At 33.1% G+C, this 25,654-nt stretch overlaps 6 protein-coding genes across 10 annotated transcripts; 1 reads left to right on the top strand and 5 right to left on the bottom strand.

The window, feature by feature from the left end:
• Positions 1-154: 154 nt before the first annotated feature.
• On the bottom strand, positions 155-969 carry LOC142532981 (uncharacterized). The gene has a single exon (XM_075639551.1). It carries the CDS (start codon positions 850-852, stop codon positions 181-183), a length of 672 nt encoding a protein of 223 aa, XP_075495666.1. The 5' UTR covers positions 853-969; the 3' UTR covers positions 155-180.
• Positions 970-994: 25 nt separating this feature from the next.
• LOC142532465 (membrane steroid-binding protein 2-like) lies at positions 995-1,323 on the bottom strand. Its single transcript, XM_075638759.1, has 2 exons — positions 1,233-1,323; positions 995-1,188 (listed from the first exon to the last, which is right to left on the bottom strand). Exons 1-2 carry the CDS (start codon positions 1,321-1,323, stop codon positions 995-997), a joined length of 285 nt encoding a protein of 94 aa, XP_075494874.1.
• A 1,041-nt stretch (positions 1,324-2,364) lies between these two features.
• LOC142533363 (F-box/LRR-repeat protein At3g48880-like) lies at positions 2,365-4,555 on the bottom strand. Its single transcript, XM_075640108.1, has 2 exons — positions 3,311-4,555; positions 2,365-3,236 (listed from the first exon to the last, which is right to left on the bottom strand). The coding sequence occupies exons 1-2, from the start codon at positions 3,667-3,669 to the stop codon at positions 2,681-2,683; spliced, it is 915 nt and encodes a 304-aa protein (XP_075496223.1). The 5' UTR covers positions 3,670-4,555; the 3' UTR covers positions 2,365-2,680.
• Positions 4,556-8,071: 3,516 nt separating this feature from the next.
• LOC142532935 (transcription factor MYB17-like) lies at positions 8,072-14,339 on the top strand. Of its 3 annotated transcripts, none has more exons than XM_075639487.1 (4): positions 8,072-8,145; positions 10,252-10,458; positions 12,022-12,151; positions 12,618-14,339. In XM_075639487.1, the coding sequence occupies exons 2-4, from the start codon at positions 10,275-10,277 to the stop codon at positions 13,252-13,254; spliced, it is 951 nt and encodes a 316-aa protein (XP_075495602.1). In that variant the 5' UTR covers positions 8,072-8,145; positions 10,252-10,274; the 3' UTR covers positions 13,255-14,339. The 3 variants fall into 3 exon arrangements, with proteins under 3 accessions (XP_075495602.1, XP_075495601.1, XP_075495600.1); XM_075639486.1 differs by lacking the exon at positions 8,072-8,145 and adding an exon at positions 8,197-8,322; XM_075639485.1 differs by lacking the exon at positions 8,072-8,145 and having other exon boundaries at positions 10,088-10,458.
• Positions 14,027-17,399, bottom strand: LOC142532936 (remorin-like). Of its 3 annotated transcripts, none has more exons than XM_075639489.1 (6): positions 17,276-17,399; positions 16,988-17,173; positions 16,584-16,631; positions 16,404-16,491; positions 16,182-16,263; positions 14,027-14,432 (listed from the first exon to the last, which is right to left on the bottom strand). In XM_075639489.1, the coding sequence occupies exons 2-6, from the start codon at positions 17,169-17,171 to the stop codon at positions 14,238-14,240; spliced, it is 597 nt and encodes a 198-aa protein (XP_075495604.1). In that variant the 5' UTR covers positions 17,172-17,173; positions 17,276-17,399; the 3' UTR covers positions 14,027-14,237. The 3 variants fall into 3 exon arrangements, with proteins under 3 accessions (XP_075495604.1, XP_075495605.1, XP_075495603.1); XM_075639490.1 differs by having other exon boundaries at positions 17,251-17,384; XM_075639488.1 differs by having other exon boundaries at positions 16,988-17,373.
• Positions 17,400-19,816: 2,417 nt separating this feature from the next.
• LOC142532851 (transmembrane ascorbate ferrireductase 1-like) lies at positions 19,817-24,225 on the bottom strand. Its single transcript, XM_075639368.1, has 4 exons — positions 23,934-24,225; positions 21,796-21,844; positions 21,526-21,725; positions 19,817-20,351 (listed from the first exon to the last, which is right to left on the bottom strand). The coding sequence occupies exons 1-4, from the start codon at positions 24,075-24,077 to the stop codon at positions 20,037-20,039; spliced, it is 708 nt and encodes a 235-aa protein (XP_075495483.1). The 5' UTR covers positions 24,078-24,225; the 3' UTR covers positions 19,817-20,036.
• Between the last annotated feature and the right edge of the window lie 1,429 nt (positions 24,226-25,654).

Here is a 25,654-nt window from a genome sequence, read left to right as displayed (position 1 = left end):
CTTAACAAAGTATAGTTTTGTCTTAACCATTGTTTGTAAACTAATTTGATCATTAAATTTAGAATTATTGGTTTTTCAGAGTTGTACTGAATTTATTTATATATATACGGATAGATCAAATCAACTCATTTCTGTGATTTTTATAATGAAAAAAAATGTAAAATAAAATATTTCAAGATTTTACTCCAAATTGGTATGGCGAGATCTTATTTCTTCAGGACTCTTGTTCAGAAGCTCTCCCAACTTGAACACAACCATTTCAAACAACACAAACATCGCCCCTTCATACACGCTCCCCATGGGGAGCAAGCTCCGTTGCCCATTCCCTCCGTTTCCATCGTCTGCCATGGTCTGCGCCGGCACATAAGCCACCGTGCTCGCATACTTCACAGACGAACCCAGCTCCGGCTGAGCTGTCAGAAGCACCACTCTGGCGCCGCCACTTCTCGCCACGCCGCAGATGGCGTCGACCGTGGAGAAACCCCCTGGACCGGCGGAGGCTATGAGGAGGTCCGGATGGGAGATCGGAGGAGTGGTCATGTCGAAAATGAAGTGGGCGGAGAGACCCAAGTGGAAGAGACGCACACACAGGGCTCTTAGCATCAGGCCTTCACGGCCCACGCCGTAGAGAAAGACCCGGCCGCCGCGAGCTACGGTGGCGGAGATTTCGTCGACGAGAACGGTGAGAGGCGGTGGATGGGGGGTGGTTGAGGCGGTGAAGACGGAGGCTAGGTGGTCGCAGATTTGGGAGGCTAGAGAAGACGTTGAAGCGTCAGCCATTGGATAAGCCAAAGTCTCCCATTTTCTCGGCCTTGTAAAAAATTTGAGCCTACTTTTTGACACGTGCGCCATGTGCTAGAGTAATGTGAAAATTCAACCTTATTTGAAATCAATTTCGAGTGGACGAGAAAATATCATTAATCATTCATATGAACACCTGCTTTAACTATAATTTTAATGAAATCAAATTTATTATCAATTGCAATCCCATAAATCATCCACCAAGAGGCATGCTCTGAGAAACATCATAGATCTGGCTCTTGATAGCCATGAGCAAAGGCTTCTGTGAATCAGAGCCATCGTACTGTTTCAACTCATCCTCAGTGATCTCACCTAACTGAACCGGAGGAGGCAGAGACTGCATCTGCTCCTCAAAGCCTCTTGACCTTTGCTGGATGTGGATATCATCTGAAGAACAAAGAAATTAGAAGCCACATAGTAAAGGGCCAAACCCAGAGCAAGAACTGTAAAGAAAGTAGCTGGAGAAAGCCCCGTATATGCCGTGATTGATTCTTTGAAGGTCTCCCACAATTCAAGGGCCATTGTTTTAGTCGCTGAAGATACGAAATAAAGATGGAAAGTTGATAAAAGAAAAAAAAAATGAAACTGGGGATTCTGTTTCTTGGAATGTGTTGGGATAGGGGGGTGGGGGTTTTCTGGTTTTGTCGGCTTCGCCACGCAGCGGCGTCACGGCCAACGGGGTTGGTAAAACTTGGTGTTTAAAAAAAATTTGTTCTTAACAAATAAAATTTCAAAAAAAAAAAAAAACAAATAAAATAATTTGTATATCTTAAATACTTCGATTTCACACATAATAATCATCCTTCGACATAAGTTGAAAGTAGATGACCAAACAAATTTTATGAGTTTGTCCCAAATTGCTTGAAAGGATATTTGACTGATAATAATTATATCTTGGATTCGTATTTGAATTCATATGCAGATTATATGGTAAGTTTATTCGTGGATATTTATATTAATCCAATCAAATAAAAAAAAAATCTTTAGCAAAATAGAAATTTGAGAAAACGGTGTGGAAATCATGTCTTATAGGATATCTTGCCACATTTTTTAAAATTTAGAATATGTTGCCATATTGAATGAAATCAACATAATGGAAGATGTAGCGTTAATTACTGACATTAATCTGAATTATTTGGGCTTCATTTGTCGAAAGCCAAGCCAAGCCAAGCCAAGCCAAGCCCTAATTCTAACATTCATATATTTAAACTAGCATTTTTTTGCCTTTGATGTATTTAAGCTAATTTTTTACTGACGCAGAATTCACTGTCGCTAATTTCTCGTGCACATTAGGTGAACTCTTGGACTAATGCGATAATCTGTAAATTATGCCAGTAAGATGAATCGTAATGGACAAACTTAGTGCGACAGACTCGTCCGAGTCTGAAAAAATGTGCTGACTATTGATATAACGTTAACTTAATTCACTCATCAGGGGATGTCTTTAAGCTACTTTTCCGTATGGGTGGGCTAGAATACTGTCATTTGAAATCATATACATACACATAGTCTCCTTTGATTTGTTCACCCAAAACTGAAAAAACAATGAATGAAATAGCAAGAAAAGCCAATAAACGAAGTCTCCTTATTAAACAACCAAGTATCCGCGCACACAATATATGTACAGCCCTAGAATCTACAGCAACAAGATGTAACAACTCATTAGTCGTTGGAACAACCTACATACATGTATGACCTCAATCATCACAGGTTCAACCCATCAGATAAAACAAGAAAATAAACCGCCTCCGATCTACTATCAACTATGGTTTCATGCAAAATGACTTGTATTTAGAATTTACCATCTACATAAATCTTAGTTCATCGCCCCGAATGTTGCACCTATTATTGCGTTCAAACGGCCACTAAGAGGGTAGGATCAGATCGCGAGTGATCTCACTTCATCTACTTTCCAAAGATCTTCCTCGTACTTGTACCACCTCATCAACCCTTCGTCATTTCTAGCGCGTTGGCACATCACACACGAATCGTTCATACACGACATAAATTTTTTCAACTTGCTTGTCCTTTCGAGAATTGTGCTGTCAAGCTTCCGGGGGATGTTTTTTGTGGCAGGAGGTGGAGGGGCATCAACAAGTAGGCAATGAGATATGTTGAGAACTTCTAGCCCTTTCAATCCATCCAAGATAATAACTAAAGCATCCTTGAAAACCATCGAGCATCGAAGGCTTAAGACTTTCAAGTTAGGTAGAAATGCAACGAGTGTTGAAGCGAAGCAAACATCAAAGGGTCCCATTATCTTCAATTCGGAAAAATTCTTACAATTTTCCGAAATTTCCTCCATTAGAACTGGAGGGTTTGATATGCTAGGCATTGTTAGCGATTCAAGATCTTTCCATATATGAATTGCATGACATATTCCCTCCTTTATTCTATTCCATGCAGGCATGACCAGACGTTTGAGACGAGGGCACCTGCAATACAGCCGGTTAGTTGCATTATTCCCCTGTTTCACTAAATCGGGACACACTACAAGTTTCAGGTGTACCTTTCAGCTGCGTAAGTCAACTGATCATTGCTGATGTAGAGATCGTAGTGAAAAATTATTGTTGATACGTTTCCACGGCTTAGATTTAAGGAAATCTTCAAAACCCGAGTCAACGTCTTATCCGACCGACCATCCACGTATACAAATGGCTCTAACGGTATTTTAATGAAGTTTGACTTAAGCATCGACAAATCAAGAGTCCTCCAGAGTAAAGGGTCACAAGCCGCCAATCTCCAAGTGCTACAAACTTGACCAATCCCCAAGATCAAATCAAAGATGTCCAGGGTTTGGAAAATCTTAACCAAAATATCATGATTCATATCCTCCCATCTTCTCAAACTGGAGCACACATCGTCCATTGCACAAGCTTGCGAAAGTTACCAGAAAATTTATTCACGTGAAGACCAGACGTTGGCAAACCAATCAAGTCATTGTGTCCTGACTCTGCAATTTCTTGTTTCCAAAAAAAAAAATCTTTTTTCACCCATTTTAAAAATTCTTGGAAACAAGATTGTAATACTCATAAAATTATAGCCCGTTGATAAATTTAAGTTACCAGGCCACTGTATTCATGAGTCCATAAACTTCAATTATCCAAACGAAGAGCTTAACTCTTAAGAAAATATACATACATAGAATAGGATATCAACGAATGAACCTGAATTCCATTAGAAATCCACTGTTTCAAAGTCCCAATTTCACCAGTTATGATAAAAAAAAATCTCAGGAAAGGAATGGTACTGAAAAAAATAATCTTGCTTCTGCACAAATCTTCGAATTTCATGTAAATTTTTTGTAAATGTTCAGTCCCACTCCTCCACACATTAAGTCCTCCGACAATAAATTTTCTCCTACAACATTTATTAAAGCCAGATGGAAGAATGGAGTAACAAAGACTCCATATGAGATCTAATTAAAGAAGCTGTAAAACTTAAAAATTGGAAATGAGTGGGAGAGCAGAGTAAAAAGATCAGCAAATAATCACACATCAGCATCTCTCTTGAGCCGCAAAGATTAGCAAACCATCGTACCGGAAATTCACAACCGACCTAGAAAACCAAAATCATCACATCGTAAAATCCAAGAAATTAAAGAAATCAAACAACAATGCATCCATTCCAGTTTTCCTCAAGAAAAACAACCACCTTTTTTTCACATCAACGACAAGCTTTTCCCAAATCATAAACGTCCCAGAATCAAGATCCAAACCCAAGCCAGAAACATTGAAAATTAACAAGAAAATACACCAAGATTAGCATGATACCTTTCAATTAAAGCAGGAAAACTTCTTAGCCTGATTTTTCCATTAGTGGGCTGTCTTAAAATAATTTTTAACACTGAATTTTAGGGAAGATATAGTAAGTGAGACGAAGAAAGAGACGCAAATTGTAGGAGCTCTGAATGACATGAAAGGGTTGTTGTTCATGGGATTGAATCATTTCTCTTTTGTGTAACGCTCCCAATGGAACCAACAGCCATAGATTTCACACTAGTGCACTGAATTCTGTCTTTTAAAAAACTATTCATCTCACTTTGTCTTGAAATCTTTTATTTTTTATTATATATTTTTTTTATGTTAGTAGTGAGAGGGTGTTTATTAAATTAAATAGTATAGTTAATTCAAATAAGTAATACAAATACTAAGAAAAGATGTCAATTTTAATTCACAACTATTTCATTTAACCTATTAAATTATAATTAATTTTTTTAGAAAAATGTTTCAATAATCAGGAATACGTTATTTAATTCGTTTTACCAAAATTATAACAAAGACTTAACATGTTACGTTTGCGCAAATTTATTCTCAAATGAAAAATATAAATATTACTTATCAAAGAATAGGATTTTGTTAATCTCATGAAAAATTGTAATATCACTTTATAAAAAATATACGTAATTTTACACACACACACATACATACATATATATATATATATATATATATATAATGTTGGATTATGGGCACCTATGTGTGTCGTGAGATGTTTACACGTATCTAACAAGAATTTAATGTTTTTATATAAAATGTTTGTACGAACATATGAGTGTCCATTATTTATCGCCTGATTTTAACCTCAAATATTTATGTATCAAACGGGCCGGAAAGGATCAGAAAAGGACGGCCCCAGCACTGTCTGGGTTGGGTTGGCCCATATTAGCCTGATAAGAAAAATATAATTTTGAATCCTGTAATAATTTAATTGCTAAATTGGAATAATCCACTTCAAGGTTTTTAATTTATCTATGTGGAATGTTCATGATGTCCATGAAAATACCGATAGTGATAAAATGGCATGGAGCATCACAAGGGAAACGTGAATATGCAAAAAACTATCAATTATATTATTTTCTAATGTTCAAGCCGTATGGATGTAAACGAACCAAAACCGTCGCAAGCTATTCGGAGATCGGCTTGATAAAAAGCTCGTTTGAGTTCATTTGTTAATCATATCAAGTCAAGCTCAAGCTCAATTTCGAGCTCAATAATTTAATCAAACCAAACTCAAGTTTAAGGATATTTGACTCGTGAGCTTACAAATATATTCGTTAATAAGCTTGCGAGCTCGACTTGTTTAGGTTGCTCGTAAGCTCAAGCTTGGCTCATTTGTTGAGTTGACAAAAAAAAATATTAGTGCTGATAAAATTTACACTTTTATGTGTAATTTAAAATTAGTTCATATAAATATTTTATCTTTACCAATCTCGAATCAAGCTCTAACTCCGGCTCAATTGTATGTTTTAAGAGATCGAAAACGAGATAAGCTCAATTCATGCTTTTTAAACAAGATAAACAAGCTATTAATGAATCAAACTCGAGCCTGACTTGAGTAACATGATAAACGAGTTTTTAACGAGCCGAGTTCGAACTTTTCACGAGCTTAGTAATTTCAAGACAATTCGAGCTCGAGCCTGATGATAAAAGCTTGAATCGAGCTCGAGCCTCTATCAATCTTAAATGAACCAAGTTCAAGTCTGATACTGGTTGACTTGGTTTGGATTGTTTACATCTCTAGACTTCAAGGGAACCGCTTCTCAATATTAATACACGACTAAAACTTAATTTTAATAATATAAAAAATAAAAATTCCAAAAACACAATACATATACTCGAAATTGTAATTCCCCACACTATAATTGGTTATACATGTTTCCGCCTAAAAAATGATTATTTATAGGGATAAATAATATTGAAATGTCAATTTAAATTTAAATTTAAATTTAAATAGAAATGTGCCGTGAAATGAGCCCTTTATTCCATCTATTACAAGCAATTAAAGCAAAGAAGACATTACATTAATAAATGTATTATTATTATAATAACATATGTATGATTAGAGTATGAAAATTCTACAAGTCAAAATCTGAGTATGAAAGCGGAGATGAAGAATAAATTCCCACGGGGACGTGGATTGAGAAGATATCACATAATTTATCGAAACTTATAGTCTCCGTGGATCATGTTTGATTTTAGCACCAACAAACACATCGACCCAGTAAAGAATAGTAGATGATATAAGTCCTCATTTTATAAATAAGAAGTATATATATTTTTAGTTTGCACTTCTTTAATTATTTTGCAAATGCTTAAATCGAGGATCTAACCGTTGAGTAGGTCTCTTGTGAGACGATCTCATTATTTTTTATATGTAAGACGGGTCAACCATACCGATATTCACAATAAAAAATAATATTCTTAGCATAAAAAGTAATACTTTTTCATGGTTGACCCAAATAAGATATTCGTTTCACAGAATACGACACGTGAGTCCGTCTCACACAAGTTTTTGCCTTAAGCGTTTATGTAAGAAAAATTATTTTACGAAATTTGGATTATGATACGTGTTTATTGAATTTTTGTGATCTCACCAAAAAGCCAGTTCAATGGATGGTTGCGGGTCGCCCAGCCCGCCCCACCTAATATATGACACATAGAGAAGTCAAAATTGTGTTGGTCCACCACCACATAAAATAGATGCGTTAAGTTGATTTTTTATCCACCTGCCAAAATAACAAGTTTGTGCACTCACTCCGCTAACCTATTTTGACGTTGGTATAAACGACATCCTTTTTTTAATGGTTAACTTTTTGTTGATACCTACATATACATATAGAGATATTAAAATTGATTCAACCCAACGAAATGTGGTTTTATTCAAAGTATGAATAACTAAATACATTGTTAATTGCAACATCTTATTTTGCTCCGGTTTGGCCAAAAACGGATAAAAGCTCCGGTTCTCCTCTCTTTTTTTCCTTGAAATCGAGCCCACAATAATACAATTAAATTTATAAATTTTTGATGTGTTGTGTTTTATCAATATAAGAATTAATGCATTCCAGAGTTAAAATTTTCTTAATTGTGTATTATTTAATTTATAGATTTATTGGTTTGAGTAAATATCAAAAAAGGTTTTTTTGGCCTGAAAAGCTTGGAGTCGACCTCGGCGCTTGGTGATGTTTATAACCTTGGAATTTTTTTTATTGATAAAACCATTGAACGTTGGAATATAATATCTATATGTCGAGAAATGGCATTCAGCACGTTGCGTTGCACAAAGGATAAAAGTAGCCCGTGTCCACCCAGATTCTTTTGCTTGGAAAACGAGCAGAGATCGAGGTAATCTCTTTTTTTATATTTGATTCAATAAAAAGGTGAAAAGGGTCACAATCTTTTTCGTCGTCTTTGGAAAAGCACAAAAAAACAACCCCATGATATCGGCTAAAATGGAACATCGCAAGCCACCACCATAAGAAACAGCCCTTTCAGTGAAATTGGACAGGCTTTCTTCTTCTCTTCTCCGCGAATCCCTCCGTCCATCTTTATTTTCCTGCAGGTAAGCATGCACGATATACATATGCATATGTTATTTGTATCTATATATATATATATATCTGCATGCACGACTATGAATGAATATATGTATGGTCTGTGTGTCTCTTGTCGCCATCTCTCATTCTCCTGAAGAACTCAGCGCATCCGAGTGAGGTCGGTTTGGTGTACAACTGACGAGGTAGCTTTTTAATTGGTGTTAATTATTAGAATTTTGTGATTAATCGGAACTAAATTTGTTTTTATGTAAGAAAATTGCATGAATTAAAATCTGAACTTTTGTCAATTTTGAAAATGTAGAATATGCTGTGTATAGTAATAGTCGTCAAAGATGGATTGTTTTTCAATTGCATGGGGGCGGAGGGTTTTTTCGTTGTTACCTGAGTTCGAATTCATACCTCATTTGTTGGGGAGGTATATACCACGACATTTACTAAATAATGTATTGAATTCGAATATCTTGACTGAATAAAATAAAAGTTGCAAGGGGCTTTCTCCCTGGAGATTTGATTTTATGCTAATTTAAATTAATTAATATATTATATTATGATTCTAAAAATAATTAATACTAGTTACTCTGCACACACGATGCGTGTGTGTACAATTTTTTTTATCATTATCGATGGACTAAAGTGAAATTTGACAAATTATGGAGGGACTAAATTGATATTTGAATTGTTGAAATAAAAAAAATAAAAATAAAAGTGTGTGTTGAAATTGAAAAAAAAAATAAAGTGTAATAGTAGTATATATAACGGTAAAATTGGAAGATTGTGTGTTGAAATTGAAAAAAAAAAAAAACAAAAGTATAATATTAGTATCATATAAAGGTAACATTAGAAAAAAAAAGTTGATGTCCTCTCTAAGTAGTTATTATCATGTCCTCACACTTAATAATATAGCATATATATGCAAGTATCTATATATATATATATATATATATTTGCATGTATATTATATCGTGCTAGATCTTCCCTCGTCATCAATTACCTCTGTGCCGCACATTATTATATCATAAACATGAGTTTGTTTGAATTAATATACAAATAAACTTTTTGTTAAAATAAATAATAAATAAATGTAGAATTAATAACGAGGGGAGAGTACAAAATAAATGCAGAGCATTGCATGGGGATGGGTTCTTGGGAGTCTGTGAGAAATAATCCTGTTGTAATCTGCTCGCATTTATGATATTCTTTCCAAGCTCATTCCTCATGAACCAGTTCAACACTAACCACTTAATCATACTTATATATATAAATATATATAATTTTGTTATGATCTACATCTTGATTATTCTTCTGTATAAACATTGTCACATTCTTATTATATATATATATATATGTTGCACATATGCACGTCACTTTAGTGGTACACACATAAGCGTCCATAGCGAGTGTCCATTAGTTCAAATATATATATATATATATATATATATAATATGCTTTATTTAAAAACAAGTTTTTTTAAAAAAAATTTCTACAAGTCAAATTATGTAGTGTCTTTTTTAAGTTTTTATTTAAACATAAAAATAATGCACTGCTGTTTCCCAATAATAAATAATATATTTTATATTTTCTCAAAAATATATATAAGATTTAAAAAGGCGAAGCTTGTTAAAGTGTTAGAATTTTTTTTAGTAATTAAAGTATTTGAAATTGAAATATGATTTTATATTCAAGCCATGCCAGGCGCTGGCATACGTAAAGACTCAAGAGTCGTCTCAAGTTAAAAAAAATTTAGTTGTTTAAAAAATATAATTTTCCAATTTTAAATAAATCAAGTTAAAAGTTGTTATTATTTATTTATTTTTAAGTGAAAGAATTTGAAATTATTAATATTTTTAAAGAGAGAGTTTGTGATTATTTTTATTATTATTTTATTCTATGTAACTTGTAATAATTTTTTGTCGAAAAGAAAATGGGGATATTAACCGGAGTAGTAGAATCCTCACGTAGTCCTTAGTGTCACAGCCCTCCCAAGAAACCCGAACCTTTTCTGTTCACCTTTCCACCTTATTGTGTCTTTCGAATCTTATTTAGTTCCAAAAGTACACTCTTTTCTTGAATATCATTTAGCTTGTTTAAACTGCATTTTAATTTTGGGGCAGATGATTTGTTGGTTTTGGTAAAAATGGTGAAAAAGAGAGAAACAAGTAAGGAAGGGGAGAAAAGGAAGAAGAAGAAAGGGAGAATGACATGCTGTGAAAAAGAAGGGATAAGAAAAGGGGCTTGGACTCCTGAAGAAGACAAGATTCTTGTTGATTTCATCACTCGGAATGGGCATGGCGCTTGGAGGAATCTCCCTAAAATTGCAGGTTTTTTTTTAAAAAAATTTATCAGCACCATTTTTATTTCTTTGCATACATGCGCATTCATTTGCTGTTTTATGTGGTTAACTTCTAAATCAATCTCTGCTACAATATTTATTCCTTGGCATTTTGAGCCCGTTTGTTCTAGTTAAGCGAAAAGATGCTTAAATTTGGTTATGTTTCCATTACTGTGAGAATATTCCTTGAAATTGTAACATCAGAAGCAAAGATAAAAAAATACAATATATATTCGTCAGAAGTAAAGGATTGAGGTGAAAAAGTGTTCTTTAGAAGATAATTTGAAAATAACATTAACATGTTACTTATGTTTCTGGAAATTTGAACTTTTTTCTTTTGTTATGATAGGAAGAATATTGATTTTAAGTCCATTAAATACAATTAATGCTTGTTTGTCAAAATTGAGCATATGATAGAAGAAATGGGGAGTTGAGTTGAAAAGTGGTAGATAACATTACCCATACAAGGATCTCGTTTGTCCTAGTGTTAGAAGATTTTTCTACTGTGTTTTTGTTTGGCGTTGGGAGTATATGATTGCACGTGAGTCTTAGCTTCTCAAGAACTTCCGAGCAGTCCCGAGCTCGAGAAACTGGATACCAATTGAGTATAATGATTGACTACTTGATCAAGCTCGAGTAGTTGAATTACGGGCTCGTGTATAGTGCTAGAAAACTCAACTCTACTAGGATGCAACTTAACACACATAAGATAGTCCCAACCCCAAAACAGTTGTTCCATAAAAGTTGATACTATCAACCATATTTAATATATTATCATTGTTTTGAAGTTGTGAATATTTTTCGAACTTATTCTGCACTAGCCAAGTAATGAATAGAAAGAATTCCTCTAGTACCTGCATTTTTAACCATTTGATGGTTGTTTACCTGTAACTCGTGCCATGCTCACGAGTGATTGTTCTGAATAAATAAGAACTAAGAGATCTATTGATTATTCTTTCTTCATAGAGAGGCCAGAAACACATTTCCGGATGTGAGACTCTGTCTTTCTGAAATCCCAAAATAGAAGAAATGAGTTATATATTGTGATCATTGCCGATCAGAAGGCAACTAGGATGACTCCTTCCACTTGGCTTACCTCGTCTGTTTGATTTGGACCCCGTTAAAATTCAGTTCCGTGCACCGATAATCTCGCAGATAAACAAGTTGTCCTAAGACCATCCTCTGAATTGTTATGGAGGAACTGGAGGCAGAACCAAGATTTTGTTTTTGGTGGGGTGGGGGTTTGATCAAGGAGGAGCGTTCTGTTACGAATAAAATGTGACTTATAGTAACAAAATTTCAAATTAAGAGACATTTAGCTTTTACATACATTGCACATTTTCAATGGATAGGACGGCGATTTAGAAGGGCTCAAGCACTAGAAGTCAGCAGTTCTCTGCTTTATCATTTCCGTTGGTCACACTTCTATCAGTTGATAATCTTCGAGAATCTGAATTGATATTCATAACCAAGAAACTAATGCTAGAATCAGAGAAGCACGACGAAAAAGAAAGATGCTAAGAACGGTTTTTTGCGTGTGTGACTGCTACAGGTCTCCTTCGGTGTGGGAAGAGCTGTCGGCTTCGTTGGATAAACTATCTTCGACCCAACATTAAACGCGGTCCCTTTAGTGCAGAGGAAGAGAAAAGTATCATTGAACTACATGGAACACTGGGTAACAAGTAAGGAATTGCCTCTTTCACCCCGCTTAATGCAATCTCCATGCCTATTTACCTTTGCATGATATGCTCGGGCTATCTGTAATCTGATGTAATTGCATATAATTGCATATAATTGCTATTAGAATCAAAAGTCACCTGCTGGATGCACATCACTTGATAAAATTGACATTTACTATATGACTGCATACGCGGTGCACCAATTAAAATAATGGTGCTTAAAATTGTTATGCTATTTTACAAAAATTGAATTAATTACAAACTACAGTGTTGGATATAGTGATCATATTTGACAATGATGACTATGTTGAACTCCAAAGTTCAACCTGGATTTTGTTTGTTATTTCCTCATATTTCTTTGAGGAACAAGAAGCAACTACGGGGTATCTACCACTATTTAAGCTACGTTCCACATCAAGGGTGTAGGTGAATCAATATCCTGATTTTGAATCACTACTACTACTTTCAGATGGGCAGCGATAGCCTCGCATTTACCAGGAAGAACAGACAATGATATCAAAAACTTCTGGAACTCACATTTGAGGAAGCGCTTTACCAGCATAGACTCCAACCAGCCAGCTAGCTCTTCTAAGTCAGTCGACACAAATCTTGAATCTCCACTGTCTTGCCAAATGGTTCAATCGGAGAGCATTCAATTCGAGGTCAAATCTTATCCATCAAGTGAAGCACAGCTTACATCATTAGAAAATCAATCTGAAGGGGACTTCTTCCTCCGTCTGTGGAACTCTAGAGTCGGTGATTCATTTCGAAAAATCAAGGAGTGTACAAGTGAATGGATTGGCGACACCTCATCTCACAGCCCAGCTTCTCAAACATCGTCCTTAACTAAAGTTGAATCGAGCTCCATAGCCACAAACCAACTCTCCAAATCCACGGCCAACCAAAATGTGGAACCTTTGAGCTGCAGAAAGGAAGCAGACGTTTTTTCAGCCTGCTCTGATTTGCCAAAACCATACGAGATCGATGAATCAGCAGATGTAATGTTTCAGTTATTACTAGATTTTCCAGCTGGTGGCGATGATATGGGATTCCTTCAAGAATCCTTTAATAATGTCTCTGCTTCTATCCAAGATCAGATGCAGTAACTTCCCTTGGTGCCATCAATGTGATAATTTTCACCAGAATGTCCAATTGGTATAGCACTGTTTGCCGTTTGGTGAACCTTTCTAGCTGAATCTAAACCAGAAGTACTAATTTGAAAAGAAACTTTTTCCATCATGATCTGAATTTTAATTTACTGTAGTAATGTATTCTGCATAGCATGTTAATTATAGGTTAGTTCATGTTTGTTTAATGTTCCGTAAGGTAAAACTTGTAGATTATAGTTGATAATGCCATTAAGGGATAAGCATTCCAGCTAATGACTAAACTCGAACAAGAATAAAAAAACAATCAAAATAATTCAACCAACACTAAACGAAACAAGATAAAAGAAATCATCTCCCCCAATTTGGTCATCGGTCTGTTAGGTTTTGAACAAAACAATCCAAATCGAACTGAAATTATTGACTTTTTTCAGGGAAAGAAAAAAAATCACTGATTTACCAGGATTAACAACCATTGTTGCCAATAAATCAAGACGTTACAGTCCAAACATTCCACTTGAGAATTTATTTTTTTTATCATAGCGTAAATATCAATTGTAGGATAAAGCATTTATTACGGCAGCTGATGGTCAGGCAAAAAACTTTGAGCTTCATACCATATTCAAATGCTACCATGTTGGCCAGCAAGAACAGACATCAAAACAAAGGCCAGCGATTATCCATAACCTCCCAAATCAAAGCACATGATAGATTTTCCTATCGGCATCCAAAATTCAAGAAATAAAATACTATACATCATACAAACTTGCTCTTTCAAACGAAAAAAGTAATCACTTCTCTTAATTAACCTGTATCAAATAATACATCACTATGCACACATAATAATGAAGTTATTGGCCACAATCAATGAATTCTACATCAAATTACCACACAATCAATACATCTGAACAATAAACAGATATTCAAATACAACATGTACACATAAATCTGCAGTTTGACATTTGGACAAGATAATTTCACCTTTAGAAACATCCAAGTAACTTCTTTGGTCCAGTTCCAGTAGCACGGTATTTTGCAGCCGTCTCTTCTGCCTTGAGAAGATCTTCCCCGCGTTTGGCTTCAGCTGTCGCTCGTTTTTCTTCTGCTGTCTTATGGACTAGTGCAACCTTGTTCTTCATTTTCTCTATGTACTCTGCCTTCTTTATCTCCAGTTGTTCCTATAAACCATTCATATATTGGGTCACAACCAAAATCTGCATAATACTTGAATGCCAATGACTATATCATTTTGTTTTTGTTTGTTTTGAAAATTTTCGTGTGCTGAAACAAATATGGAAAACTATGGCGTGATACAATTTTATTTTATTTTTTTTGAAATTTTTCGTCTTCGATGAGGGCGACCAGCACATGCCTGCCAAGTAAATGGGTCTGTCTCTAAGTACACAAAAATCTCACGTTATTTTATATGCACGCACACATGTGAAGGCCAAAGTTGAGCACCAATCCAAATTGAAAAGCAAAAACAATTTGATAACAAAAAACTAATGGTTTCAAACATTAGTCAGGTGTCTCTAATCTCTATGTATGAAATTGACAGACTTTATACTCTTACTTAAGGATGCAACCAAGACTCGAGTAGCTGGAGTACTATCTCAAGCCATGCTCGAGCTTAAATTCAAGCATTTTTTATGTTTTAAATATATCGATTAGATGAATATTTTATCTTATCTTCATCAAAATTCACATACTGCAGTAATCAATTTTTTAAAAAATTAAGAGTTTCTTGTAAAAAGAGATTTAATGCTTGATCTAAAGCTCAAATAACTCAAAAATTACGCAAATTGAGCACGAAATCAGAAAGCGTCACTCGAGTAAGCTCAGGTTTAAGTACTATTTTTTTGTTGAGACGAGCTCAAGAGTAGGGTGCTACTTGAGCTCAACTCAGTTGATCACACCCTTAATATTCTATTTGGAACTCCACATGTATAATTCCGAAACTAAACCCGAGCTTCACTTAACAAAAAGGAAATTTGAAGGTAGTTTTGGAAATCATCTCCTGAACTTTCCTTTGAACCTCTAAATATATACTCCTGGAAATAACCCAACATCAACTTGGAAAAAAAGGATGTGAATCATAAGTTTGGATATCAAACGTGCCAGGCACATTTATTTCAATTTAGTAAGGCGAAAAAATCCATACAAACTAAATTTGAGACTCCCAATGTAGATTAAAACTAAAAGAATACAAATGAATGATTTCGAAATAATCAATATGCAAAATTTAAGAATAAAAACTATGATTAATTTTTAGTTTAGTAGGAAGTATTTTTTCTGACAAATTTATATTTAAAAGTTTCTCTTTTTAAAAATTATTATAATACAAATTAGTAAATAATTATTTTAGCAATATTTCTATTATGTTCTTCACATACACATCAAATGCGTTTTATTAAATACTAGCTATTAAAAGGGGCGAAAGCAAACTAAAGTGCTTGAGTGCCCTGGTGCCTAAGTGCAACGCAAAGCAAGCACTTTATTGAATTCAAATACAAAGAGAAACTTGTCACCAAAATACAATCTGTGCTTTACAAATTATTTAGCAGCAAGCCTCTAGGCAAATATGCATTACAATAGCAGTGCATTTCATTTCAAGTAAAATCAGCATTAAAGGCATGCTCACCAGAAGTTTTTATCAACTGGGGCATGCCACAAGTATATCAAGCATATGAGGAATATATATTAAATGAAAGAAAGTATATATAATTTAAAATTTTGGTAATACTAACATGCATTTTGAAATCCATGGTACATACATATTTTTAGCAACAGAACGTAACAATACGCGATTGATTGATTTCTAGAACTTGCAAAACAACTTCCTCTACCTGCTTGAAACCAAAAAAGGAAGGGGGTTGGGGGTAGCATCAAAAAGAAGAAAATATACACTAAGATGCATAGCTTGTTACCTCGATCTTCTTAAGCTCAGCCTCTAGACTAGCTTTCTTGCAGTTCTCCCACGCCGCGATAGCGGATACCTTCTTCTGAGCTCTGTCAATAATTCAGTAGCAAAGAGCCACAAGTTGATAAATCATAAATGCTCCTTTTTCCACACTTTCGTAGGAAAACTCGGACAAGTATCGACGAATTCTAATAAAAAAATAACACAACCTTTTCTCGACGCAACTTACTTGTTTTCAGCTTTCGACTTTTCACTTTCCTCCCATGCTTTGACTAAGGACAGCCTCTTTTCAGTTGATACCCGTTCAAGTACAGCATCTGAAGTAGTGAGATATGATGGAAAATTTTATAACTCTCTCGACTCATTCACTATAAACAGAAGAAGTAGTATTCTAAATAGTCTTGATTACCTCTGCTGATGGATCCCTCGGCTTCTTTCCTCTCAGTAGATTCTGGTTCTTTAGCATAGAACAAAAAGAAAATCGTGGTTAGGAAAAGTTTGGCTTAAGCAATGGCTAATCACCGTGTCCCTAAGCAAGATTTGAGATTTACCAAATAATTTTACAGAACATGAAAAAAATTCAAAAGGGATGCCATTTTTTATTTTTTTAAAACAAAAAAAAAAAGGATTCTTTTGAACATAAAGAACATGTACAAATTCCAAATTCGAACTCGGGAAACGATTTTATCAAAGCAACAAAGAACACTTTTTTGCCTTTCCATTCAAAGCCAATAAAACATCTCAAATATCAACACATACATACACATATTACAACACCTAGACACGCAGAGAAGAAAGGGTGTCTTTATTTACTTTCAACAACAGCAAGAGCCTTGGACTCATCAGGTTTCTTCTCTTCAGCAAGTGGAATATCAGATTTCTCTTCCACCACATCTTTCGGATCCTCCACGTGCTCCACCACCGGCGGCGGCGGCGGCGGAGGAAGAGGGTCGGAACAGGTATCGGGTTCTACATTCTTGGTTTCTTCCACACCCATTACTTCAGAAAATTGGATATATTAGCTCAATTTTAGTAGGAAAACACAGAGAATTCAACAAGAGAAAAACGATACGAACGATGGAAGATTAAATAGATCGTAACTGTTGGTTGGAGGAAGGTAAGTGTCGCTTGGAATTGAACCAGAAGGGAGCTGTATGATTGATACAGAATTTTTGGCCTCTTGTGAGTGAGTTGGCTGCTGCCCACATATTTGTCTGTAGTTGGCTAACTATGGAAGTAATGTTATATTTTATATTCTAATAATTTATAAGGTTTTAGGAATACACTACTGTGTATATTGTGAGACGATTTCACGAACCTTTATTTGTGAGAGGAGTCAACTTTACCGATATTCACAATAAAAGTAATACTTTTAGCATTAAAAATAATAATTTTTCATGGATGAATCAAATAAGAGTCCGTCTCACAAAATACGACCCGTGAGATGTTTCACGCAAATTTTTGTCTTATGACTAATATTTTTTAAATTAAATTTATATATGAATTTTTCATTGAGCAAATTAAAAAAATTTATATATGTGATTATTTTTCTAAATAAATTGATAATTATCTCGAATGCTTTGGTTTGAAAATAATTTTGTGACTTGGAGATATGATTATAGTTTGTTCTACGTAGATTTTCTATCATAATATGTATGGCTAAATAGCCTAACATTTATATTAATATGAAAGTAGAGATGTTCTTATGTATAGTAGGTTCCGTCGATAAATTCATGGTAAAAGGAAACAAACGTGGATTAGTATTATATTTAATAATATTCTATTTTCAATATCATTAATTTATTTATTTTTTAAAAAATAATAATATTCATCATTATTTCTCATATATTTATTTAAATGTGTTGATTTTGAAAAAGTAATATACAAAAATATGTTAATATATTTATATATGTAATTAAAGCAATAATTTATATTAAAAGATAATAGTACAAATATTTATCATTTCGACAAATTTATTCGAGAAACTTAAATTTACAACTACACATACAATAATCAATAATTATACAAGTATTTACCATTCTTTTTGTAAATCGTTAAATTAACTAAATAAATATTATAAATAAAAATTAAAATAATTATGTGAAAATAAATAAACTATCTTAAAACTCACTACAATATATTTTCGGGAAAAAAATAATAACTTTATAATAATTCGTTATGATATTTTTAAAAAAAAGTTATAAAACAATAATCTAATTATGTTTGTCAACATATTTACGAAAAATTATCGGAGATAGAAAAATAAATTTAACTAAATTAATTTGAGTAATCTCATTTGAAACCGTCTCATATATTTATATCCATGAGACGAGTCGACTCGATCCATATTTTAAGTGAAAATTAATAATAATTTTTAATATTCAGATCGAGTAGAATATTTGTCTTACAAATTAACTCACAAAACCGCCTCATTAGAGTTTTTGTGATTTACTTTTAATATTTTCTGACATTTAATCAAAGAAAATTGTATAAAAGACACTGTACATTTATATCAATATTTTAAAAAATCATTCGAGAACATATTAAACATTTTAGAGTAAAAAAATAAATATGAAATATTTTTTTAAAAAAAATGGAGTGTAAATAACATTACTTTAAATATTTGCATTGATAGTATCATTTCATTTAATTTCGATTATTGTTTTGAGTTTTGTATTACTTTTATATATTTAATTCTTTATATTCTCTAAAATATTAAATAAAATATAACATTTTTATATAATATTACACTTTTCAAATTACTAACGAATAATATTGTGAATTTTTTATGTATCGATTGTCCATACATCATCATCATCATCATTATTATTTAATTAGAATTCGGTGTAAATATTTTTAAAAAAGTTCAAAAAATAATTAAATTTTATATCTAATAAAATATTTATTTATTTATTTAAAAATTTTATTTATTTTTTAAAATTTTGATAGATAAATAATATATGATTTTTTAAATATTTTTTTATTATTTTTACTAATAACAGTCTCATTCCATCAATATATCAAATACAACGATAAATAATTCAATTTAACAATAAAATTGTTATTCTTATTGGAGTACGATGTCAAATGATATAAAAAAATTATATAATAATTAAATATACTTATTATATCAATAATTTTAATTATTTATTTAAACGCTCAAAGTTACTAATTTTAATATTGCGTACTCGTGCTGAAATACTAATAAAAATAATAATAAAGTTGATATTTTTTAAAAAATAAGTCTCATGTCTAGAACTCTTAGTTCAAAATTCCACGGGAACAGACTTTGAACTTTCTCAACTCAAATATATATATATATATATTTCAAAATCCTGAAAATATAATCACCAAGAAAATGAAAGCACCTTTACACTACAAACACCAAGTACAAGAAAACTAAACATCTGACTGAGATTTATTTAAAATGTGATTACGTCAGAATCATTCTTCTGATTGCAATGGCCATAATAATATCTAAACGTCTGTGCACATATATACGTATAAATAAATAAATCCAAGAAAAAGAATTGATAGAGATATAAAGACGCAAATTGTAGACCATGCTAATAAAGGGAGGAGCAAGAATATGATCACAATTTTCAGAAATTATGCGTAGATAAATAATAACCTCTTCAATAATTCGCTACGAATTTTCATTCTGTAATTGGCGAATAATAGCAGTGCATACTACTTGCTTAATTTATGGGATATCCTCTGTGTAATTGTGTCAAAGCATAAACATTTCATTCAGTAATTGGCGAACGTTTGTAGTTCACGTTCATGCACACACCCACTGACCAACTTTACTAGAAGCCCCGCATTATTCAAATCCAAAAAAAGAGCAAGCAAAAATAATCATTCATGTTTCTATGGCCGTGTAACCATGACCATATTCATGAACTTCCGGAGGAGCCTGAGACAGGATCGTGAAGATGACAAACGACCCATATAAGATGGTGACGATAGCGGTGAAGTTGACAAGGAATGCCTCCGAACCATATTTCGCAATACCAGAGCTCTCCAGGAAGGTAAGCTTTTCAAGGTAACCCAAGGCAGCAGTGCCTACAGCCAATATATAAACAAACATGCCAAAAAGTACGTGCCATGGAAGTGACTCTTTTCTAAGTGGTGGTGTTCCTCCGGGGTAAAAGAAAATCACGAACCCGTATAACCACTGTAAATTATCAGAAATACATGAGATGATGAGGTCCTTAATGGAGAATTTTTTAAAAAAATGTCTATATATCAAAAAAGAGTAGAAATCATGTGTTTCATGTTTGGGTAGATATGGCCAACTTACGGGGATAGAAATAAAATTTTGGCAAATTTTACACTTGGTCATTTGGATGAGTATCGAGAAGCTAGCTATGGAGGGAATAGGGATGCAAGCCTTTTAATAGCAATAGCATTTCCTATATAGCAATCTATGCAGCATGATAATCGAAATATTATATTTGAACTCTTGTATAGTTCAAAAAAAAAAAAATTTCAGTTACATCCTTACTGCTAGGCAGCCGTAGCTTTTAGATGGTCTACCAATTTTATCAGAGCCGATGTCGTTCAAAATTATTTGGAGGAGAATTCTTTTCTATCAACAATTGGAAATTTGGTTAAGTGCTCACTAAACCTACTTAATATCTAACAAGTCGAGTTTTATGTCAGTCACATAGAACACCAACACATAAAAAAAAAGGGCTTTCAGGGATACAAGTCATGAAGGAGGAATCTGAGTTGCATCCGAAAATAAGGTGCTAAAACCTAAAACTAGGATTACTTGCTTAGGAAACTTAAACGAACCAATTTCACTGGGTCCTCGCCATAAGAAGAACAAAAAGAAACCTAACTTACGAAAAAATATTGAGGTACACGCACTTGACTTGAGAAAAGGTTTTATAGAAAAAACAGGAGAAAATTTATATTGGAAATCAAGTTGAGTATATTTTAACTTAAGGGCTAAGTACAACAAAGTTCGAGGAATTCCATAAATTTTAATGTATAGAACATATCAATCAAAACATAATGCTTGTACTATATGATCAAAGGATTCGAGTTGCGTTGTTAACTACACTTGCTCCTACAAGCCTCGATGATATAACCAACCCAACGCCCTTACCAAGAAAACATCAAGCTTAATCGTTTCTGTCTGAACTCAATCTCAACTTAATATCGCCTTTAGATCATAAAGTTAAAAAATCACATCGACAAACCGTGGTGAAACACATGCAACAAGAACCTAGCGCACATATTTATGCCACTCAAGCCATGATTTTTAACAGAAACATAAAGGACGCCAAAAAAAAAGAATATAAGATACAAACTGAGAATTAATTTGAGCATCTGAATGTAACCTGGATTCCATAGAGAGAGATGACACCAATTCCTAGCCAAGAGTGTAAACTATATAAATTTGCAATGTTGCTTTCATTGTGGAACTTGAATGCGGTGTATATTCCAATGATACCGAGTACAAGAGCAATAGCATGAAGAACAAGATGTATTAGTTTCTTTTCTGGCTTCTTCAGAGGCAGACATTTGTAACTCATAATGGCTGTAATTAAAAAGAATGGAGAAATTTAAGAAATTCTATAAAGTTTAGGTTCAAGATGAGCTTTTACTACCTTGGCCACCAATTATGATCAACCCAATGAGCATCAATACAGGATGAAGCTGGAGCCAAAGAAGAAAATAAGATGTGAGACTCACCACAACCATCTTAATAGTCAAATTATTTTAAAAAATCTTAAATCGAGACTGTTCTTGTTTAAGATTTTCTTTTCCTGCCACAAATATCAACCTAAATTGAAGCATTGCAGTCCCTCAATCAGCTAATAATCATTATATTCTTACAACTCTACAAGTGCTAAATTGCAAGAGTTTATCTTTTGAAATTCATGACTCATCTTTATTCCTCGACTAACCCCGCCACTTACAATGTAACTAAAATTTAATATGTCTACTCTGATTCAACCAATTATATATACGCTGCAACACTAAGCCTTGTTGATACATTTTAAAATCTCATGGAGAAGGTTAAAAACCATGATTATCTCTCCATATATGTTAAGAAAGAACAGCATTTACTCCTTCATTCGGGTATTCAAATATGTAGTTCAATAATTGTGAAGGGTAATTTTAGAAATCAAATGTGTTTAATGAGATCCTATAGTTGGCTTCTTATCCTCAGTGTGTCCAAACATATGGGGTCCAGCAGGTGATTTTTTTTTTTTTTTTGAAACAATGGTGGCCTTTGGATTTATACCCTCAGGTAGGTTGAACTAAACTGTAGGATGTCACGTACTTGTTTGATATTTAAAAAAGGAAAACTCTTCATAAAAGATAAATTCGTGGCTTCAAATAAAGACTTACAAAAACAACTGCAATCTCAAAAAAAGTAAGTGAGCGCAAATGGAAAATTTCAATTATCATTAAAGTACCAAATTCATCAGTTGAAAGAAAATGTAGATTTTTCAAGTTTAATGGGAACTACTTTTTTACTCCATTTTACACGTCAATATTTTCTTTTCAGAAAAAAATTCAATTTTTTTTTAACATAATGACTTAAAACAAATATTGAATTTGATAGATTACGCAAATATAACTTGTGCATCTTATCAATTAGTGCTTAAGAATGATACCGGGGCTTCAGGCCATTTTGCTTTGTGCAGAAAATTGAATTAAACGATATACTCTGGTGTTTTTGATTAAAGATGGACTATATAAATACTGCTATTGAGATTTACATGATCCAAGAATAACCGAATACAATCGATGTATAAAACCGTGAATAGCATATAAACAGCGATCAGAGCAAATATGACAAAAATGAAGAACCTGACAGCCAAGTTTGGTCTCAAAGTTGCAAAATGCTTCAGAATAACTACAAACTCCCAATCACTTTTTCACCATCCAACCTAATAGTACACGGGCAATGGGGGCCACATGTTCATCATCTCTAGAAGCAGCAGAAATCTTAAGTGCTACCTAACTTCTCTTAATGTAATTAATATCGGACAAAAATCGCTGCCAGTATTATATATCATGGTTTAGATTGGAAGAGATTCAAGCATAAAAGACTGACAACAGTTTCACAACCTTCACTTAAACTTATACTGTTATACATACTAAATGGAAGAAGTATGTTCTAGTGGCAGATGAAAAACAGAGCCAGTAGGAGCAGTCCCCCTAAGAACAACACAGCTCACCATGGACCTGTACGTACGGGTCTCATCTGGTTGGGCATCCCAGTAATGGATATCATTTGAATATATATTATTGAATTGAGCTGAAAGTCCTCCAGTGAAACCTTATTTTTTATGCCAAAATCAGTTACACGGGTCAACAGCATCTCACAAATTACTGGACTCCCTAGAAATCTGTCATTTTTTCATCTTTCAATCAAAAAATCAACTTGCGAATTATCTTCCGTTTAATAAATAGATTACTACTTCAGCTCATTTCCCTGGAAGCCAACAATTGAATCAAGAACAAACACTTCTATGACATCAGACTACTGTCAAAATCTAGCTTCTTGCAGCCCATATCCCAGTAATCACAGCAAATAAACTAAAGAAGTTCAGAAAACCCAAAAACGAACAAAGAATCAAGAGCCTAAAAGAAGCTTCGACTGGACCATGGAATCCAATTCCACTCGCCACCCACAAAATTATCACATCAAATAACCCGAAACAAACCCCAAAAGCTTCCAAACAAAAGGGAGATAAATACATGAACTGGAAAAAAAAAAAGGAAATCTTACATTGAATATGAGATTCTTGTTCGTAGCTTCCCAAGCCAAACCACCCCTAAAGCTTATGCACCAGACTAACACCAATATAGCACCAACTACACCCAGAACATGCGCCACATAAGAAACGTGCACAGCCTTCACCCCTATCGCCATTTCTTTTTCTGTTTTTCCCACTCCACTTCCAAGTTTTCCTCTATGGATTCGCTCAGTCAAGATGTAATCCGCCGAATACTAGAAAACAGAGCTATTTTCCTTATAATTTCCAACTGTGGTTTTATCCTTTTTGTTCTTATGCATATATCAGTCACTGGTCGTGTGGTGTCGCCACGACTCTGGACCACACTTTGGGTCATTGAAGGCTGCTAGCTACCTCCACGTGCTCAACTACCGCAGGGCACACGACTTTCTTTTTTTTTTTCTTTTTAAAAAATAATATTATAATTTTTAATATTTATAAAAAAGATTTAAATTTTACTATAATATATGCAATGCATTTTTGGGTTTTTATAATAAATTCAAGGGTTGGTAGATTTTTATTTTATTTTATTGAACTTGTAACAGTTATTTTTAGTTGGTTCAAATTAAACTTAAATTATCAACATTATTAATAGTTTGTAAATTACACGATCAGATAAAACATACTTGACAAATTTTTTTCCAAAGGATGGGTATGTTTGATAGAGGATAAATTTAACTTTTATATAATTTCATTTTAAAAAAATAAATAAATTTGAGTTCATCCAAAATATCACAAGTGCATGCATTTGTTAAAAAAATGTTTTTTTTAATAAGCAAGTAGATAGTTTTAGAAAGTAATAAGTGATTCGATATCATTTGTTAATAAATTAAATATTTTTGCACGTCTCAATGTTCGATTCGAATTTTATCACATTAGAGTTCGAAAATAATCGTGTAATTCTAATCTTTCAAATTATTATCACAAATATTTTTTTTTATCATTCTACACTAAATTTCGAAAGGAGATGCATTTTGTTTTCCAGAAAATGATTTTGGGATATTATTTCATTACAAATCATGAAAATTGACGTGTTATCTACGAAAGAAGAAGAGAAACAAAATGTGTTGATTTAACGTACAAATGTTTATCAAAGATAATAATAAATTCTGACAATTATTTAATTATGTTTTTTAATTTTATCTTGATTTTTTTTAATAAATAAATCACCATTAAATAATTTCAGCGTGAAAGCTTGTCCAATTTCCCTGGCCGCCGGGGTAGGTGTATGGGTTGCTTGTTTCGTATATTATTTTCTTGCTTTAATTAAATGACATATTTTTCATATTCCAACGCTTACATATGTGAACTAACCAAGCAAAAGATAAATCGTTCATTTACATTAAATGTTTTGTAATAATATTTTTAAATATAAAAATTTCGCCCCTAATTAAGTAAGTTGATATTAACTTGAATCCGAAATCTCCTTGGACTGCTGTTACACAATATGCAATAATTAATTGAGCGAGAAAAGACACAAACTACTATTATTATATATTTTAAATTCTTTTATCATATAGTTAAAAAATAGTAATATAAATAAATTAAAATAAATGTGTGAGGTAACATGTGATACTAAATTTAAATTAAATTGATGAACCATAATAATGTATTACAAAATCTCATGTGAGACATTCTTACGGATCAATTTTGTTAGACGAATCTTATATTTAGGTCATTCATAAAAAAAATATTATTTTTTATGACAAAATAT

Source organism: Primulina tabacum, chromosome 18 (assembly GCF_025594145.1).
Source record: "Primulina tabacum isolate GXHZ01 chromosome 18, ASM2559414v2, whole genome shotgun sequence".
Lineage (NCBI taxonomy): Eukaryota > Viridiplantae > Streptophyta > Magnoliopsida > Lamiales > Gesneriaceae > Primulina > Primulina tabacum.
The sequence above is the reverse complement of the archived record's forward strand: the minus strand, read 5'-3'. Positions and strand labels throughout refer to the sequence as shown.